This window comes from Nyctereutes procyonoides, unplaced genomic scaffold (assembly GCF_905146905.1).
Source record: "Nyctereutes procyonoides isolate TBG_1078 unplaced genomic scaffold, NYPRO_anot_genome, whole genome shotgun sequence".
NCBI classification, from domain to species: domain Eukaryota; kingdom Metazoa; phylum Chordata; class Mammalia; order Carnivora; family Canidae; genus Nyctereutes; species Nyctereutes procyonoides.
Window position 1 is genome coordinate 30,330,439 of NW_026575146.1, and position 21,957 is coordinate 30,352,395.

At 36.6% G+C, this 21,957-nt stretch overlaps 1 protein-coding gene across 1 annotated transcript in view; it reads left to right on the top strand.

Moving 5' to 3' along the window:
- RNF217 (ring finger protein 217) overlaps nt 1-21,741 on the top strand; it is a 131,067-nt gene extending 109,326 nt beyond the window's left edge. The window contains 3 exon segments of the mRNA XM_055310140.1: nt 4,121-4,322; nt 10,562-10,633; nt 12,021-21,741. Coding sequence (XP_055166115.1) covers nt 4,121-4,322; nt 10,562-10,633; nt 12,021-12,094 — 348 coding nt within the window. The 3' untranslated portion in view covers nt 12,095-21,741.
- The last annotated feature ends 216 nt before the right edge of the window (nt 21,742-21,957 follow it).

The window sequence follows — 21,957 nt, forward strand, 5'->3', positions numbered from 1 at the left end:
AATTGTACGTGAACTTTTGAGGCAAGTGAATGTCAGTGACAAGCTTTGCTTATTAGTACATGTTTCCTGTCAGAAAAAGTTGTGATATTGTGTTACAGGAAGAATGTAATTTGGTCCAGAGAGCAGCTAAAACAAGCAGAAAGACTCAAGATAGGCCTGGTGTGTGAGAGCAGACATGTATGTTTGACCAGTACAAAGATTATGCTGTCAATTAGCAAAAGATACTGTTGGCCCTCTGGTTTTAGCCTTAAGTTTATACTAAGAGGCTGCTGAGCGTAATAAAGAAACAGACGCGAAGCAAAATTCTTCTCTGTTCACTCAAGCAGATTACTTTTCCGAGCTCAGGTTATGAATAAGGGTGCCAGTCCCATGGTGCCGTTACGAGGCTTAAAGGTGCTAATCTATGGACAATACTTGGCACGTAATGGGCTCTAAACAAATATTAGTCCTTTCCCCTTTATGGTTCACATACAACACTCTGTTATGTGACCAGGAAATTTGATAAGGGTTCTTATTTCCACTTAAAGATCAAATACAATATACTGTCAAAAAGTTGAGTTGACAATGAAGTAAGCTTTATTTTGGGTGCCCAGCAGTTGTCTTTGAACATGGTTGCTCCTAGTGCTCGGGGGTTTAAAGAAGGATGAGCAATGGTTCAAGGGCCCACGAGACCCCTTGGCCTCTGGTATTGTGGAATGCCTTACTACTAAACAGCTGTGGTCCCAGGAATCATTCACAGAAACAGGCACAAGAGAGAGGAAGTGCTGGCCTGGGGGAGAAATGATCCAGAAGCTAGAGAGAGTTCAAGCTGTAGAGACCTCACCCATACAAGTCCCTTCCTAGGCCTTGTATCTAATTCGTGCAGTTGGCTCTTGAACAACACAGATTTGAACTGTGCAGATTCACTGTAAATACATTTTCTCTGCCTTATGATTTTCTTAATAGCATCTTCTTTTCTGTAGCTTATTTTATCAGAAGAAAACAGTATGTAATACATACAATAGACAAAATATGTGTTAACTGACTATTTATGTTATCAGTAAGGTTTTAAAGGTCAACAGTAGGCTATTGGTACATTTTGGGGGAGGAGTCGAAGTCACAGGCAGGCTTTTTTACCAGAGAGGGGATCAGTGCCCCTGACCCTGGTGTTGTTCAAGGGTCAAGTGTATTTGTGATTTACATTCTTCTCCTTTGGGACGGCCCCTCCAATTAGGTAATCTTCGGGTCCCACAAAATCTGGATTTGTTCTGACTGGATTGTCAGGTAAAAGAAAAAAAATTTAATAAGATTCATTTAAAGATAAATTTAAATATTAAATTTAAAAATTAATTTAAAAAGATGAAGTGACCAATAGCAGAAAAGCAAGTTTTGCTTTTATCAACTAATAAAAGGATTTATTAGTAACCCTGGACCAGAGATGCTCATACGCACCTGACCACAAACTAGTCCTTGCCTATCTAGGAAGATACTCTCTAGTTTAGCATCAACCTAAGAATCACCCATATGAAAACATAAGAAAAGGGGAACACCCGGCAATCAAGGGCTGTGCAGTTACATTGATCACATAATTTGATTTTTCACATTTTTAGGTGGAGAAAGGGAAAGGGATATATGGAATCGATATACTATTGACCTGACTCAGTATGTGCCCAACAGTGGGTTAGGCACCACATATATAATCACATTTTTATTCTCATGTAAATAATATTCTCTAAATTGAAGCAAGAAGTAACCTCTTTTTCTACAGCTTGGAGACAGAATTAAAACACAGGGCTCCGTGAAGTCAAAGCCCAGATTTTTTTCGACCTCCCTATGAGATGAGGCTTACCTGCCAAGAATCAACCACTGGAAGGGAATGAACATTTAACCTATAATTAGCCTAATGATTTTCAATACCGAATATCCTGCCAACCACTTAGTACACTTTTCTTTCTCAGTTCATTCAGTTATCATTTATTAAGTGCCTGCTGTGTGCCGGTCATTGTGCTGCCTGTAATGTGCTGCCCTTTATTTAGTTATTACTTCTTCAAAACTGTCATCATTGCTTAGAAACTCTCCAGTAGATAGGTGGATGGATGGATGGATGGATGGATGGATGGATGGATGGTAGGTAAGTAGATACATGGTTAGATGGAGGGTGGGTAGGTAGATGGATGGATAGATGAATAGATGGATAGAGGATAGATTCATGAATATATGTATTATCAAGTGAGACTTTCACCATTACTATGATTACTATGTATTGTTATTTTAAAACAACCTCAGAAGTCCTTCTAAAAATTCATATTGTTCTTTTAAATTGAAGTTCAAATTTTTGGCTATTTAACCACTAAACCTGAAATACTGCATATGTTTTGGAGTTAGGAATTTCAAAATTTTTATTTTCAAAAACTATGAAATAATGTTATATTTTGTTGTGGACAGCTTGATCTCTTAACTTTTTAGTTTCTTTTTTCACATTAAACATCTTCTCTTTTTCCTGGATGATTTTTATCTCATTTCCATAATCATTGAGGGGGTTTTTGAGAAATATAAATATATAACTGTACTATTGCAGAAGTTCAGGGAAGTTCTACCTTGTGGATCGGGGAAGGAGAGTCAGATTCCAAATGAAATGTGTAAAGTTGGCACACCTGGCCGCCTCAGGCAGTAGAGCATGCGACTCTTGATCTTGGAGTTGTGAGCTTAAGCCCCATGTTGAGTGTAGAATTTACTTAAAAAAAAAAAAAATGTGTAAAGTTGTGGACTGCAGCCACATATTCACTGAAAAGAAGCAACCAGTGGTGTGGGCTTGGCTCACATGTTAATTGTGAAGCTCCCAATTACATTAAAACGCTCCCTGACCCACCCATCCCAAAGCCAAGTCATGGATAGAAACTTAATAATAGTCAGAATGGTATTGGGGACACTTTAAATACATTTTCTAAGCAAGGAACTTATATATATAAATAAATATATAAATAGACAAGAACGGGATGGGACTTCAATGTCTCAAATGAGACATTTCTCTATAGAGAAATGGGAAGACTGTGTCTGGTGATCCTGTTTTAATCACATAGAGGTTGGACAATGTAACTGAATATTCTTCTTCTTTATGAAGCGAGGTTAAGCTCTCTTTCATGGTTATCCACCCAACGAAGGGTGCACATACTCGGATGAAAGGTGGCTCCAATTTATATCAGGGTCCGTAAGGATTCTGAGCCATATATCCAATTATATCTCAAGGAATAATATCTTTATTATAATGCGGCCTCAGTGCTTGAGGCTGGCCCCCACACTGGGTACCTAGTAGACTATCTGAGTACAATCCGTGTGACATTGTGGGTGAAGCTGTATTTACGTGTAACTTGATGGCAACAATAGAGGGAGATGCTGAGTTTAACAGATGGCGTTGTATAAACAGTCCTGGAAACGAGCTTGCAAATGATATTAGAGTTGGCAACTGAAATGGTATTGTGAATACACTTACAGCTGCTATCATTTCCTTCCTCAAAGAAAGACTTCTGCTCCTGGTGCCTGGCTGGGTCAAGTTCGTGGAGCTGTGACTCTTGATCTCAGGTTATGAGCTTGAGCCCCGTGCCGGTTACTTAAAAATAAAATCTTAAAAAAAAAAAAAAAAAAAAAGGATTTCTGTGCTTTCCTGTTTCTATGCACACAAAGCTTTACATAATCCTTTCTTTAAGGAATGTTCTTCATCATCTCTTCTCATTCCTCAGTTAACCTCATTCTTGCCGATCAAAGTGTAAGCAAAATATACTTTCGCAGCGTTTTAAATTGCCTGCTAACCATTGAGTTAGGCATAGGTCTAGAGAGAGAAGTGGGTTTCCTTTGGGATGTGTCTGCTTATATGTTGGTCCAAATGAGCCAATGAGCTTTAGTACGTGAAATGTCACTGAGATTAAAAAAAAAAAAAATGTCACTGAGATTGACACAGGTTACAGTGTTTGATTCAAACACTGCCTTGGCAGCAGTGTGATCATAAGGGAACCGATAACCTCAGGAGCGCCCTAGGAGGCTTTTGTGCTGGTGAAACTGGTTTGTTCAATGCCATTTGCTGGATTTCACTTTTAAAAAGAATTGTAATAACTTTTCCTTGTCCTTCCCTCTGTCGCTGATCCAGATCCACATCCAGAGAACCGAAGGATGTGACCATATGACCTGCTCACAGTGTAACACTAATTTTTGTTATCGATGTGGGGAAAGATACCGCCAGCTTCGTTTCTTTGGAGACCACACATCAAACCTCAGTATATTTGGCTGCAAATATCGCTACCTCCCAGAGAGACCTCATCTAAGGAGATTAGTGCGAGGGTCGGTCTGCGGTGAGTATCTGACCTGATCCATAGGAGTGCTTTCTGGGAGGGAAGCAGTGATAAGAGAACCCAAATGTAATAGTCCTGGTAATTTCGAGCACCTGTCAGGTAGGGGCGGGGGGGGGGGCTTTACCCAAAAACAGGAGGAAGATATTTTCTCTACTTCTGAGTTTAAAATGGAAATTTAAGTTTGTAAGCAAGGGGCACAAAGGGGGGCTCAGTAGTTGAGTGTCTGCCTTTGGCTCAGGTCATGATCCCAGGGTCCTGGGACTAAGTCCTTCACTGGGCTCCCCGCAGGGAGCCTACTTCTCCCTCTGTGTCTCTGCCTCTCTCTGTCTCTCGTGAATGAATACATAAAATCTTTAAAATAAATAAATAAATTTGTTAGCAGGACACAACTTCTATGAACAAGCAGATTTTGTTGGAAAAACAAATTCCTTATACTGCAGAAATGTAAATTAGTCTTTTTTTTTTTAAAGCTCATTTGTTTTTGTTTTTGTTTTGTTTTTTTTTTTTAGTTTTTTTTATTTATGATAGAGAGAGAGAGAGAGAGAGGCAGAGAGAGAAGCAGGCTCCATGCATCAGGAGCCCGACGTGGGATTCGATCCCGGGTCTCCAGGATCGCGCCCTGGGCCAAAGGCAGGCACTAAACCACTGCGCCACCCAGGGATCCCTAAATTAGTCTTTTAAATTTCTGAAGCCTCACTGTAAAAGCCGCTTTATCAGAGGGACAAGGTTCCATTTATTTTTCTATTGTCAATACCTAACAGCAGGTCTTACACATAGCCTCTCTTCGTCCATGGAGGCCATGTAGTAACAGTTTTTGAAAATCCCTATGAGGCACCTGGGTGTCTCAGTCAGTTAAGCCTCGGACTCTTGATTTTGGCTCAAGTCGTGATCTCGGGGTGGTGAGATCAAGCTCCACCTCCAGCTCTTGCTGTGCATGTAGCTGCTTAGGATTCTCTCTCTCTCTCTCTAACAGATAAATAAATAAATATCCCTATGTTTCAGAGCCCTGTACTGAGTCTTACTGTATCTATATAGTTGCTGCCATTGTATGTATTTTTTATTGTCTCCTTAGTTAATAACGAACAGTTAATGAAATGAGTACCAGATGCTCTCGTTGTATACAAACCCAAGTTCAAATATCCAAATGCAATACCTTTTTGAATTGAGTTTTTACGCCCTTCCCTGTCCTCAGCAGTACAGGGTCTTAGACACAAACACACCAACATGGACACAGGCTCCTGCTCTGGCCTCATGCTGCTCCCTTTGTGTGATGCGATGTTCTTCCGACCTCATCCTGCTTCTTCCAGTAGCTCCTCACTTCCCTGGAAGAGATCCGCTGTGGGGTCTCTTGCTCTCCTTTTCATTACAACTCCGCTATTTCCCCCCTTTGAGAGTCTTCCTCATGAATGTGCAGTACTTTCTAACATCGTCCACATTTCCCCTTTTCTACCTACCTTTGCCTAGTTACTTCATGAAAATCTTTTTTATCTCTCTTTAACCTTCATTTACTTTATTACTATTGTAAACCACTCATCTTACTAGAATCATACGATGGCTCATCAGAACAAAGCTGGCGCCGATGGGGTGTTTCTATTAGGGAGAGGGACATATGTTTTAAAGTTCATTTTAACTTATGGAAACCAGGGCCATCATTTTCTAAAATCTTGTATGACCGCTATAAAAATGTCCTTAATATTTTTGAGCTTTTAATTAAATGTAATTCTTCACAACCAATAGCATGCAACATAGTCAGGATTGGTTTTTAAGGATATATATATATATATATATATAGGATGTAATATATGTAATATATATTTGCTTGTATATATTGTAATTGTATATCCAATATTTACTTCTTAGTTAAGTAGACTTTGGAGGGATAACTAGGGAATCTAACCCCTATTTATAACATTACTACCATGGAGATATTAAGCTGTAATTAAGTTTTGAGCTGTAAACCATTTGTAAGTCTGTATATACAGAGAGCAACCAAAAAACACAAAATCCTAATTTTTTTGCACTACTACTTCCTTTTTTTCCCTACTTCAGTGACATTTTGTGGCAAGCTTTTTCCTTCCATGTTTTATTTTAGATGATCTTTTATTCGGCCATATTTTTTTTTTCCTTTTTGTTATTTGGTTTAATCATTCTTAAGTAAGGGAAGTTATTTCCTGCCCTATTTGTCCAGTGATAATTGGAACACAGTCTCCTTGGATCCTCGAGATGCCACTAGAATCCTCTTCTCGGGTCATAAAATAGAGTTGAGTTATTTAACAGCCTGTAAAATGCACAGCCAGTGAACATTGTCAGCAGAGAAACTTCTCTGCGCAGTCTCTTCTGTTTTTATTTAAAATTTTTACAGGGCGCTTTCTGTAAATGGTTTTCTTTGGGGCCTATTTCCTACTCCGTGTGTGCAAGACGAACCTGACAACGTGGGCAGCAGCTGGCTTTCAGATAAGCTCTCCCTCCCGCATGTTTTCCCACCTCCAGGACAGCTGCCTCTAACTGCTCTTGGACCAGAACTCCAAATGGGGTGGTCCACACCTCTCACATCCACACAAAAGGGTAGAAAAGGAATTACTCTATAAGTCACAACCCTAGCTTCTCCCTCCCACATAAGAGGGAAGAGGGATCATAGCAAAGCCCTGCCACCCTTCATCTGTGTGATGTAATCCAGTCTGCTCCCTCAGCCTCCAGATGTCCTTGGGCAGAGGCAGAGAAAGGGCCTGATTTTCCCTCCTAATCTGGAGGATGGCAAACATGGTTTGCATTCCATGTGACCATGTGCCCAGCTATGGATCAGAGGTTCTGCTCCTGAAGAATGAGGGAGAACAGAGATTTGAGGATGAGTTTAGCCCAGGTGGGAGTTTGCAGATTCTTCAAAGAATGGTGCTGGGAATAAAAGTGACTGAGAAAAAATACTTAATTCTCATAACATTACGTACAAATGCTCAAGGCATTAAATTAAAACATAAAATTGTAAAGAAAAAGTAGGTCTTTGACTGATTTCTAGATGGCAAGTAATTTATATGAACAAAAGCAATAGACCCTTCTCCAAAAGTAAGTATCCAGTTTAAAAAAACAACAACATGAAGTCTGGAACCAGAATTGAAGAAATACAAGTAGCCGATAAACATTTTTTTAAACATTTTATTTATTTATTCATGAGAGATTCAGAGAGAGAGGCAGAGACACAGGCAGAGGGAGAAGCAGGCTCCATGCAGGGAGCCTGATGTGGGACTCGATCCCGGGTCTCCAGGATCACGCTCTGGGCCAAAGACAGGCACTAAACTGCTGAGCCACCCAGAGATCCCCCGATAAACATTTTTTAAAATAGTCAATGCTATTTGTGGTCAGAGAAATGTAAATTAAAGTTTGAATACTCAACACTGGACTTTAATCCTACTGAGTGAATTAGAAATTTTATACAATTCTTTTGCAAAGAAATTGGATGGTAATGTGAAAGACATTTTAAAATATGAGAAATTGAGAAATCTAGACTGACAATGGTTTATTCACAGGTATATTCTAAAATGACAGAAAAAGGAACAGAAAATTACATGAATATTTAAACAAGATATATATGGATATAATAGACTTGTTTCAGTTCTTGAGAATAGTATTTCAATGAATTGTTAATAATCTAAGAATAAGAGAGTATGTGCTTAATTCCTCAAAACAGATTCAAAAGTAAAATTAAACATGTATTAAACATTGATTACATGGTTGAAATAAGTTCATTACTTCCCAAAGAAAGAGCACATTGGTTCTTTGAGTTCTGTGATGTTTGGGAGGAAAAAAAAATCAGTGCTGTTACTTCGCAAACATGTTTCATTGTTATTATGAAAATATATTATTTTAAAAAGGAAACATGAATGAATGCACTGAGTGATGGATATAGGAAAAAACAGATTCCTTTAAAATATGCAGACTTGGGATCCCTGGGTGGCTCAGCGGTTTGGCGCCTGCCTTCAGCCCAGGGTGTGATCCTGGGGACCCAGGACCGAGTCCCACGTCGGGCTCCCTGCATGGAGCCTGCTTCTCCCTCTGCCTCTCTCTCTCCCTGTGTCTCTCATGAATAAATAAATAAAATATAAATAAATAAATAAATAAATAAATAAATAAATAAATTTTTTGAAAAATAAAATATGCAGGCTGGAGGTGTCTGAGGGGTTCAGTCGGTTACATGTCCGACTCTTGGTTTCAGCTCAGGTCATGACCTCAGGGTCCTGGGCTGAAGCCCTGCAGTGTGTCCTGCTCGGGGAGGAGTCTGCTTCTCCCTCTCCCTCTGCCCCTCTCCCTGCTCTCTTTCTCTTTTTCTCTTTCTTGCAAATAAATTAATCTTTAAAAAAATAAAATATGCAAGCCAGTACATTCTAAACTCTTAAGCATAGCTTTCAGAATGTAGAAAATGTCATTGTTCGATAGGATTTCGTATTACTTCATTGGATCCTGTCATTGGCAAAATAAATAAATAAATAAATAAAAACATAAACAAAACCCATGGTTCGACATTGTGTCAATTAAAAAGTGATTTTTTTAAATTAGATATCAAAGACAGAATTTTCTCTCTGGTCATGGTTCCAAAGACCATTCCTTCAGCATAAAAAAATTTAAAAAGTTGATATTTTGACGAACTTCCAACAAATGGCAGGCTTGTGTTTCTCTTTTATGGAATTGCTTATTCCAAATTACTGCCCTTACTTTGTCGAGTAGTGTTGCTGGTTCGTCCCCACAAGGCCAAGCTCCTCTGTTCCTTGCCGTCTCCTGCTGTTTTGGCCTTGTGCCCCCGTACCACCGGGTCACGTGCCTTTGGATCAAGATCACTACACAAGATGTTAACTACAATCCTCTCTTTTTGTGTGCTAGCGCCTTTCAAAGTTAGTGTAATGCTGACTGAGCTCTGCGCCCCATTTAAACAGAACTAGTACTTGATCACTGCTCAGGTATTTATTTAGGAAGAAAGTGCTGGTTGATGCCATCCTTTGGCATCGTGAAGCGTTTAGCTTTCTTATCACTGCTTCCTTTTTTTCCTCTCTCTCACATTTTATTTTACTTTTTCCCTGGGACCAATGCAGGCCTTCCAATTTATTTTTTAAAAGCCTTTTGGTTACAGTTGACACACAACGTCACATCAGTTTCATGTGTATGACATAGTGATTCAGTCTCTCTGTACCTTATGCTGTGCTCACCACATGCGTAGCTGCCACCTGCCACCATACAACGCTCTGACAGGTATCACTGACTATATGCCCCATTGCTGTGCCTTTTATTCCTGTGACTTAATTCATCCCATAACTGAAAGCCTATATAACCCTCTCCCGTTCACCCATTTTGCCCATCCCACCTCCCACCTCCCCCATCCCCTCTGGCACATCAGTGTCAGTTTGCTCTCTGAACTTATTAAAATGATTCGCTTGAATAACCTTCAATGTACTGTATGTTTATTAGTAATTTTCTCTAATGATATTCATTTATTTATTTATATTTTTAGAGATATTTATGTATTAGAGAGAGAGAGAGAGCAGGGGGTGGGGGAGAGAGAGAGAATCCTCATGCAGATTCCCCACTGAGTGCAGAGGGGAATACGGGGCTCCATCCCAGGACCCTGAGATCATGACCTGAGCTGAAACCAAGAGTCGGACACTTAACCACCCAAGTCATCCGGGTGCCCCTCTAACAATATTCAAGCATCCCAGTTATAGTTCAGTCGGCTAGGTATTTGTATTATTACTTTTCTTTGGACCCAGGAAGTAAGTCAGTCACTTTTTCAGATATGGGCTTGGAGGTAAGCCCTCTGTAGCACCTGTTAGCTTTCCATTTTGCGAACTAATTAGATTTTCTCCTGCCAACCCAGAATGTGTCATTCCTTTGTTGATCTTTCAGAATCTTGAAAAATGAAAATGAAAGAGATCTAAAGGAAAAGCACAAAGATGACTGGTCCTGGTAGGAGAAAGTGAGCCAGAACTTTGGATTTTTTTTTTTTTTTTTTTTTTTGGTTATAAAGTTTCAGTGATTTATGAAATGTTTGACTAATGTGCCCAGGACTTCTGTGGAGTTACTGAATTTACATAAGTATGTTTGTTCTACACCTGATACATTTCCTAAGAGAAATATTTGCCTTAATTATAATCAGACTTCTCAAAAAAACAATATACTCCGTGGTTTTGAAAAGCATGCTGAAATTGTTGGATACATTAGTTTTAAGACTCTAAATGGTTTTGCCTTTTGTTTTCCAGCTGGAAAATTATTCGTTGCACCTCTAATCCTGGTCTTGGGATTAGCACTAGGGGCCATAGCAGTTGTAATCGGTAAGAAACACTTAACATATCCTGAAATTATAATTTCCTAAGTGGCAGAGAGAGAATATGAGTGTAAATGTAATAATATGAGTCAGTTACTAAGTGGATGTAACTGTCCCATGCCTGCCTTAGATAAACAATCATTGTAAGGTTTATAGATTCAGAAGAGTGTGTTTCATGTAGGGTGTATTTGCGTGACACTTCTGCGGTCTATAAAGACCTTGATTCGTGTATTTTATAAAGCATTGTTGATCCCCTTTCAATACCAAAGTTAATACAACTAATATTTTAATAAAAGAGTGTAGTGGACTAGAACCTAGATTTTCCGATTCTGAGTTTAGGTTGGAGCATGAAGGAAAAGGACTCTGGTATACCCTTGGGTAATTGGGCTGTTCTAGTAAAAGGGTCCCTTGGCGAAAAAAAGATACCTTCAATGTGGATGGGAACTGATACCCAACATAGACCACAGCACTGGCAAATGGAAAATGGATGAGTGATTTGTATAATTTTATTCATACAAGTATATTGACATACGTGTTTTAGAGCAGTGCATGCTGTAGAATAACCTTGAGGACTGATTAAAACACAGGTTGCTGGTTTCTACCCTCAGTTTCTGATTCCGTACCAGGGCAGGGCCCATGGATTTCTAGATCTGAGAACGGGTGACGCTGATGCTGCCAGTCCAGGGACCACACTTTGAGAACCATTGCTTTAGAGAATTTTAAATTCAGCGCTATAGATAGAGATTGTTTTGATGACTGTTCCCCGCATAGTAGTCGGGATTTCTTTTTTCTATTCTAAATAAAACAAATGTTCATATGTGAAGTTCTATTTAGCAAGCAATTTACATGTACAGGACACATAGAATTATAAAGTAACTGGCATTCAAGTCCTTACAATCTAGGAAGGACTTTAGGAGGTGGATAATGTTACTATTTACATTTAATGGTGGAGGAAACCAGGCTTACTAGGACTTCATATGTGGAATTGAAGAAGAACCAGGAATTGAACCTGGCATTTGGCTCTATGGCCCATGTGCTATCCTGCCTGAAACCAAAGTGTTCTATCAGGCTGCAAATGATGCAACTAGGGATAGTAAAGAAGTCAAACCTAGGATTAGATATTTTGACAGAAAACACAATTCCATGTTCAAACTGGTGTCATAGAGGCTCTTAGAAGGAGGAGAGAACCACAGAGAACTAACATGGAATGAAATCTTACAGGAGTAAAGAACACTTCATGACATAGGTATCTCCCCCCTGTTCATCTGTATGCATTGCTAAATGGCGATTATTTGTAAAAGACTGCAAGACAAAAAATGGAAAGTGGGAACTGTTCAACTATGTAAACCTAAATGCTTCTCCTCCTAATTTGTTTTTGTCTTTTTCCCCCTCAGGTTTATTTGTATTTCCTATCTATTGCCTTTGTAAAAAACAGAGAAAGAGATCACGGACAGGAATGCACTGGTAAAATGCGGATGATTTCATGTAACTAGGCCAGGCCGGGTAGGAGCCACACAGAATGGCACACTCATCGGAGAGTCACATCTTGAGAAACACTGCGTCCTGTCCCATCTCCCTGTGGTTCTCTGCAAGCCACAATGCCTCTCGTGCCGGTGCACTCCCTACATGGTATCCTGTCCTTTCCTTATACAGTTTGCTGCTTTTGAAAAATGGTCACTTTCATAGACTATAAATATCTGTATCATAGCTCTGACCTTCTTACTGGTTCTTGGAAGAAAATATTTTAATTAAGAACCAGTTATCCTCAGAATTGTCTGAGCATGCCTCTCTTAAGCGTTGTTTGGACCCTCTTTGTACCTAAACCTCCTTGCAGGCCCTCTTCTGAGACTTGGTGTGAATAGCTGAAATCATCCCACCTGTACAAACAAGCGAGGCCACTTTTCAGAAGATGAAGGCTCACCATATGCACCTGTTTTTACCTGGGGCCCAAGCAGTATAATTCCTCCATCCTTTGGATGCTGTAATTGTTAGAAATCTCAATGCCCAAAAGGGAACTAATGAAACAAAATTACTGAGAAGAATCATGAGTTACTAAAGTGTATATGTGCAGGGGTGTGAATGTGTGTGAATATAAGTATCTGTATTAAAACTAGGTCCAATAACCTTGTATCTGTCAACTTCTATGCCTCTACACTATTTTTCCATTTTTTCATAGACGTATTTAAAGAGGACCGTTCCTTTCTGGGCATATTTTGGTAATATGCTGAATTAAAGTCAATGTAGACAACAGTCTATTTTGATGTTGACCCTTTCTATTCCTTGCTCTCTCTCTCTTTCTCTCTCTCACTCTCACACTCAACACACACACACACACACACACACACACACACACACACATACCAGAAATTTGTGCAAGGTCACCTCAAAGATCATCAAATTTTATTAACTGATGAAACTGATAGGCTGCTTTTAGGAAATTCTCCAGGCCAGAATGTTCAGTCTTTTCAGATCTTATATTTTGGCATACATGCTTTACTAAATGAACAAATCCTTCAGATGGGATTATTTAGTTTAAAAAACAAATTCGCTGTAGCAAAAACTGCTTAAGCCTTTAAACAAATCACTGTTTTAATTTTTTAATCAACTTGTAATTACAGATAATTCTGCTTTAGGTCAAGTTGTGATAGTATTGGTAACCCCACCCACTACCCTCAGCTCTCTTTCTCTCTCTCTTTCTCTTTTTTATCTTTTTAACAGTCCCCAAGATTTTCATTTAAAAAAATACAGTTTTGAAGGGTTTTTCTTATGCTTACTGCTCAAATACTATTAAATGTGTTGATATCTTTATGGATGGAGTCATTTGAAAACACAACTTTTTGTGTTCATGGGTTTTTCTGAAATAGAAACAGTTTTGGAAAAATGAAGGAAATATCTTCAGGAAGTTTTACCAAACTGAGATGTCTTTAAAAAGTAGACAAGGATGAGCAACTGAGCTATGTTATTCCTTTGTTTTCATCATGAAAGTTCATCAGAATAATGGGTAAAGACCCCTAAGAAGTCTGAAGTTTGTGCTTATCTCCAAATCCTTAGAATTACCCGTCTGCATCAATGTAGCATTATTTGTCAGCAGCCTTATCTGAATCATAATAAATTCTGTGATAAAACATGCATTAACATGGATAGTTTGTCTTGGGCTCTGAAATAGAAAAGTACTTATCATTTTTATTAGGCCTAAAAAGTCCATGATAGTGAAGTTTGCTTGCATGGATAATGAGCTAGCACAATTCCACCCCCTCTGAGTAACACTCAGAATAGCTATCCTGCAATTTCTGGACTAGTCTATGTTCAGGTAGAGGAGAGGGTGCCATTTATGACTCTACAATGGCATATTTCTAAAGCATGACATGCTGCAAGAAAAAGTGATGCTCTAATTTCACGAATTCATCTTACCATTCATCCATCCATCCATCCATCCATCCATCCATCAAAGAAATAATTTTGAGTGCCTATTGTATCTGCTCCAGTATTAAAACGAGAATGAAAATTCCTATCCTAAATCCTTGTCATTCTGTCATAAAAGTGCTTAATTTTTGTAAATTCATTTTTTCTGGACTTAGGTGTTAGCTTGACAATATGTGAATGTTATGAATTTTAAATCTAGTGGATATGTGTATGTATCATGTGTGTGTATATATATATATGTAATCCTACATACACACATATATATTTCCTTAGCTGCATATAAATACAAATGCCACATACATATATACCAACTGGCTAAATAATATACTCTCTGGTCTTAGATAATCTATTTTCTTAGGTTACTGTATCTCTTGTCTTTGACCTACTCAGGGATTTTTATTCCTTCCTTTGAATAACTTATCTTTTGGAGATACTTTTATATTATTTAGAAACGTTCCAATTTCCCAGCTACAAACTGGTGTCTGTTATCAGTGAAGGCTCTTTCACCAATGCTTGAGATACTGTACACAGTGTTGCACAGGATTTTCATTTTTCTATTTCATAGATTTTTTTAAAATTAATGTATGCATTTTTCTCTTTCAAAGTTGGTATATATTGGGCTTTTCCCTGATAGTGACTTAAAATAGTAATTTGTAAACGTTTTTACTAAGTATTGTCAAGATCTTAAAAAGAAAGAAGAAAATAAGAAGGATTATTTATATGTTGGTGCCAACATTGAACGTAAAACAGTAGTAACTTTTGGGATAAATTCTAAAAGCTACTTTAGAAGAAGAAGCATACACATAAAATAAATAGCATTCTATCCAAAGCTTGTCACTTTTTATTTTAAATGTAATATATACTCCTTTAAAAAAAATCAAACCCTATAAAATTATAAAATACAAATTCATCTTCTCTGCCCCACCCCTTATTTTCTAGGGGTAACCACTGTTAATGTTTTGATATGCATCCTTCCAGAAACTTTCTGCAAATATATGTGTGTTTGTATATGTCCGTGTGTATTAGTTTTATACAAATAGAATAGTAGTCTTAATGTTCTATGACTATTTTTCACTTATACATTAGTAGACACCTTTCCATAAGTGTTTAAATAGAGTTACCTCATTCTTTTGTAAATTACTACATATTCCATTGTGGGGCTATCCTTTACTTAATTAGTCCCTATTGAATGGACATCGAGATTGTTTTTACTTCTCTAGTACAAAGCATCAGCGAAGAACTTTTACATATATTTTTATCACTTTATGTACACATTTCCATAACTTTTGAAATTTGTTTTTTATAAGATATTTGTAATAAAATTTTACTGTGTTTTCAGTGAATGAAACCATATATTTGAGACCCTTTTCTTGGAGAAAAAGAAAGATTATGTGGGAGTTTTTAAAGAAAAGCATCTTTTGCAGGATAATTTCCCTCCTGCTTGATTAGCCAAATAAATATGTGGCCAAAACTCATAAAGGAAAGTCCATCTTATTCCAATAAAGAAAATGCAATGAGATGTCTATAAGATAATGTGGGATGCCTATAAGATCCATTGATATTTGGATTGCCCCTTTTTAAAATTTGAGGGATTTAAAGGAAATAGCTAAACTGATAATGTTTGGCACATTTTTAAAACACTATCCATGTTCATGCATGTTGCACCACAAAGGAACTTAATTATGCCATTGTGAGAAATAGGAAGCAATATATTGGAAATCATGAATGATCGCAGTCATCTACAAAAAATAAATCTGATTATTTGTAAGGTTTGGTAGTTTGTTGGGATGCTTATAAGTCTGGAAGAACATGAAACACTCATTTTGTGAAGAATCCCAGAAGCTTCCTAAGACGTTCTGCGTGTGGAGTTAAGAAGAGAAGAAGGGTCAAACCTTTTGGTACAAGCAACCGCTTGTTGCCACCACTTTGATTTTCTGATAGGTGCTATTGATCCTAAAGATAGAAGAGACAGGAAAGCAATCAAAGATAATTAAACACAACAAGATCACAACCTTGTTATCTCTCACTGTGCTTTCTGGACTGTGGTATCAGGATTCAGCGGTGCCTATCTGGAAATGGCCTGTCCTCTGCCACCCGCCATCTCTTGAGCCCCAAACCCCTAGCTGAGCCTTTATCATTCAGTCCTACCACCCAAATATATGGCCCCTGGCTCCCCTAAAATATCATCAAACCACTGTAATCTTGTCCAGTCAGTCTGGCTTTTCTCCATTCCTCTGCTGACTCTAATTAGCTCCTCTTCACTGCAAAAGAGGAGGAAAAATGAGACAGGTGAAAAGCTCGCTCTGGCACGTGCAAACCATCAATATCCCTTCTTGAGCTTCGTCAAATTAAGTCCATCTGCCAAGACATTGATCCAGCTTCTCCCTTGTCAAACATCGCAGTTGTGTTTAACATTTGACTTTATGCTGCCTGTTAAATTTATAATTATAGAAAAAGCTAGTGGCCTAAATGAGATTGACATCCTTCATTAAGTACAATTTTTTTAAATCATGCCAAAAGCCATTTTATTTTTTAATTTTATAGCAAACTGCCCATATGCCTTAATGTGAGTCTTTACAATGGATTACATGCATATCTTTTTTTACCTGCTGCTGAAATCTATCCGAGTTATTGAAAGTAATTTTTCTTGTTGTCAGCTTTATTGTTTTGTGTTAATGTCTATTATAAATATAGCCTTAAAATTCAATAATGCACTTTAAAATACTTGTGCCATTTAAGTAATTTGACAGAATTAAAGAAGGGGTTACATATATTTTGATGGAGACAGTAGAATGACAGTATTAGTAAATATAAGTCACCTCTTTAAATTTGGGGTGAGGAGGAGGGTAGAAATCAGAGCCAAAAATTTAAAGCAAGTAAAACATCCTCAAAAAAAAAAAACATAGCTAAGTTCCTGAAATTATACTAATTCTAAAAATTGATATCAGGAGCTCAAACGTAACAGGTAATTAATAAATGTTACCTAATAACCTAGCTGTAATGTTTGTTAAAATCTTAAGTTCACTTCTACGGCATTTTAACTTCATTTTCATTTTTCATGAAAACTATAAAAATTCCACTGGCTAGAAACGTAGTAAATCAAAACTATCACCAACAGCCACCTTGAGCATTATTTTTTTAAATTTCTGTAATTTAATTATGATCTCCTTCCTCTGGAAAATAAGTTGCAAAATCCCATTTTTAATACATACATCTAAATTATATAATAAAACTGAAATAACTTTAGAGAAGCATTAATGCGTGGTCTGAACCAGAGTTCTAAACTTTGGGATTTATTCAGGATTGTGAAATGTGACCTTTTCAAATGCAAACCAATGATGCAAATCCTCAAAGGAGAAATGCTGTAGAGCTTCTTTATAACTCTGGGTTTGAGGATGGGGCTAATACACATTTCATAGCCAATTGTGAATGTGGGACTGCTACTGTAGATCCCTGTTACGAGAGTAGTACTTTAGCCGACTTTATCGAAATCCAAGAAGTAGAGAGTCACATAGTGTGAGACTTGTAATTGTCTGTTTGGAGCATTAGCTGAAGCCGTCATAAATTGCACAGCTCTTAGATCCTGGTACTGATTGCCAATTATAGAAGGATGTAATTATGCGTATCACGATCTATATTCTTTTTAATTTTTATTTATGTTTTGGCTAAAAAAGTGACTTTTGAGAATAATATTACTTTAAAGACAAAAAAAATATTTTTTAAATACACAAAATATTACCACTGCCTCTTTTTTTGTCACTTCCTTTCAGCTTATAAAAGAAATTTAATTAGGTATATTTAACTCTGCAGCACTTAAATCATACAGACTTACTGGCATAGAAAATATTTTTTGTTTTCCACGTTTATCCCACATTTTTGTCACTGTTTTATTTTTGTCACTGTCATTATTAAGTGACTTTCTTCCCTGTTTTTGAAGTAATGCTCATATACTTCAACATGAAGTTCCCGTTTTCTTTAGATTTCCTAGTAATCTAGGTTTTTCCCTCTTCTGTCCCCTTCCCGTCTTGGCCAACTGTGGATTAAATTCCATCTCACCATTAACTCTGTTGACTAGTGAAATGAAATTCAAATTCTGAAAGGTTTGGCTCTGGTAGTAAATTCACCTTGGCATACTTTGTAAATTGAAATATGTGAGGAGCACCCCTCTTCTTGTTGTGATTTGGAGACCCCTGCCTAGCCCTCTGACAAGAAATAAAATGAACAGAAGATGTCAGTTGGATCAGAGAGCCTATAATACTCTAAGACCAAGCTTCAGAAATTGCTTCATGAATGCTGTAAAGTCAGTGTTGTGTTTGCTTATTAATTGGACAGAGAGCGCATGTGGATATTCATCAGACCTGATCCCAAGTCATTTATGATTCATCCAAAATGGCCACGTGTCTGGTTTTGGGTCTTTGTGTCAGCAAAAAGTCCTACAGCTTGGACTTGGGGCTGGCTTTTAGTAGTATAGCATTTGTATATAAGATTTGAGCACGGGTTCATACTCCGTGAACATTGTTAGACATTTTGATAATATAAAGTAGTAACATTGAATGTACGTGACATTAGCCTTATTCTAGAGAAACCATTTGTCATTTGCAAATGTTCAACATCTTCAGTGATACGATTTAGGTATAAGTAACATTCAGGTATATTTAGCATAGGTTGGGTATATGTTATGGAAGAGTCCAAGGGAAAGTCAAACTTGGGTGTTAAGGGCCCCAGTAATTGTTGAAATAATGTTATTTCCGATTTCTCCTTCTAGCTGAGATCCTGTGTTGTTGATCATCAGTTCCTGGAAAGTTGTTAGGTATTCACCTAATGAAATTGTCTCAATAGTCCAGTCAAATTCTTAAAAATAATATTTTTTCATTAACATATTATTTCCTCTATGTCCAAATATACTTTAACTGCTTCTTTCAAGTAAAAACTATCTAAATGTTTTATATAATATATTCGAATTTTTTAATTTTTAACAAATAGGTGTGCTTTATAAAGAAAATTCTAGACGAAGTATCATGAGTTTTTATCAGCAGACTACAAACATTTTCCCTCAGGCCCCTTTTTTAAGTATCATATGGCAATGCTTTAATTTTGTTATTAGAACATTTTCATCATAATTAAAATTCTGTATATGGCATTGAAAAGAATAGACCAATCATATTTCTTATGACCCAGAACAGTAATTGGTTTATATATGCACATTACCATGTACTTTGACAAGAACAACATCTTACAGATTTTTAATGTAAAAATTAATTGGCAAACTTGTTGCTTATTTGAAATCAATTATTAATAAGTAGTAAATTCTGAAAGATCAGAGAAATAATCTGTAGAAGGAACACAACAGTGGCATTAAAATGTTAATATATTATTAAGAAACTACAAGTTGGTTTTGCTTTTATTTTAAATAAAATTGGGCATGAGATATATTCATGAAACAAATATTTATATGTGTATATCGCAAAACTATGGGGCAATTAAATTATTCATATTCTCTTTTTTCAAAAGAGTGTAAAATGCTAAAAAGAAATAAATTTCACTGTTTAATCTGTTATTGCTATATATTCAGAAATTACAGCTCTAGATATAGCCATTTCCCATTCGAATTATCATAATATGTCCCATTTTAATTATATTCTCATGAACAATAGCAAGGGAGAAGAAATTTCTGAATTTTAAAATGAACTACTCTCACTAGTGGTTTCTAATGATCTTGTCCATCATTTCATTAAATTGTGTATTTTTTGTTTTCTGTAAAATTTGTAGCCAATTTCCAGGTAATATAAATTACAATATTTCTCATGTTTAAAATGAGCCTAGCTGAAAAGAGATTTTCTCTTTCAATGATATTGGAAAATGTGTATGTGGTTTTATTTTTTAACTTTTTCTACATTTCATTTGTCATACTATTAACTTTGGTATTCATAAAACTATGTGGAGGAAACTATTTTGAGTATATTTTTTTAAAGAGGCAGGAGAAATAAAATGAGAAACTAGATCGTAATATTATGTAGAGATCCCTGAAAGAGAATTGGACTAGGAAGTAACAAATCCCATTGAGGTGAAAATGTTGGAAAATAGGGAGTATTCGAAGACTTTAACTTCTTACATTGTTAGAGTAATCAGCTTATTTCCAAATGAATATTTCCTGCTGTTGGCTCCATGAGTTGTGATTTTTGTATAATATATAATTTCCCCCCCTACCGTTTCAATGTTTATGCATTAATTACTGAAAAGAAAGTAAGGAATGGGGAATAAATTCCCTTTTCCAATAGCACTAATGTATACTTCCTTAACCTTCCATATGGTGCTTTGTGTGATGAGAGTATATAACATTTATATATGTTATTAGTGCCTTATTTTTTTCACTTGACTTTATTTCTTACCTAAAGAGCCATATATTTTTTGTGAGTGTTCCTTGGCCCCTGTATTTAAAGTGCTGATGAGACGGTGTATCTTTAGTCTTGTATATAGGCTGCATTTGCTACCTTAACCCACTGTATTATCTCTGGAACAGCAGGTTAGCCAATATATTTTTCTTAAATTCAGTGTTTATTTTTAAGTTAAAGAACTTTTTAAAAGGATATTAAACATCATAATTTGAAGCCGTTATTATTGAAATGTACTTTTAAACTGCAAAAAAAAAAGGAATGCTGATTATTAAAATTTGAAACGTAGGTTGGAATGGCTGTCAGCCTTTATAGCTCCAATTAGGACAAAACTACTTTACAGAAAAGCATTAAAAATAAAAGTAAATATATGGAGCTTCAGGAATTTGATGTGTTTCCTACAGCTTGTCTTTGGCAATATGTTATTTGTAATCTACGTCTACACAGATGTGGAACCACATGGTGTTTGGCTATATACATGTAATCATTCACAGTGGGCTTTATCAATACCAAGATATTTTGTATAATGTTATTTTGCTCTTCTTGGTCTTTGCTTTTATGTTAGCTTTATATAAAAAGCCGGTTTTGTTGTATTCTTCATGTATCATAGTATATAATTGAACTTTTCCTGATGAATGTATGGTGAATAATTAAAATAAATCATGTGCTTAGAAAAGACAAAGACACAGGTTGTATATGAAAATATGTGTACATATTTGACAAAGATAAAAAGAGGAAAAGAATCTTCCTGCCAACAGATATGTCCTGCTGGACAGGACTTGGAAATTAACAGATTTTTTTTTTAAGCAGTAAAATTTAAAAATCTATTACCTCAAGAATTTTCAGTGGATATGTGTCAGTGTACTGCTCCTTGTTAGCAAATACAGTCTCACTTGCTGCTGGCAGTAAAAACAACCCAAGTGTCAGATCACACAAATTTTAGGGGCAAATCTTTCAAAAGGTGGATACTTTGTGATATTCTGGAGTCAAATTTTGGACTTTTGGTCATGTCCCTATGGCCTTTTGTTGTGGTTGGGCTTCTTTTTTTTTTTTTTTTTTTTAATTGTTTTTGGTTGGTTGTTTTAGAATGGAAGGGTAATCTTAATTATGAGATCAGATCTCATGGAAGGATATAATGACACTCTACTTGGATGAAAACTGTAATGGGAATCAACTGTTTTTATTGTCACTGTATGAGCTGTTGTATGGATTCCTGTGGAGTGCTGTTTACTCGCATGATGTGTGTGATACATCATGCAACGTCATCTAGCAATGCTTAATAAACGTTTTTAAAAGAGAAGACTCTTGTCCTTTTTTCAGTACATTTGGAATTTAAAGAAAGGAAAAGGTAAAATTTGACAGCGGCAAGATTATTTTCTCTCTGACTTATTCATTCATTGAAAATCCATTCAATATTATTTATTCAGTTAATTTTTTTTTCAGTAAACATGTACTGATCTCCTGCTGTGCCATAAAAATCACTGCACATGCATTTAGGAGAAGGCTAGGCTCCAAC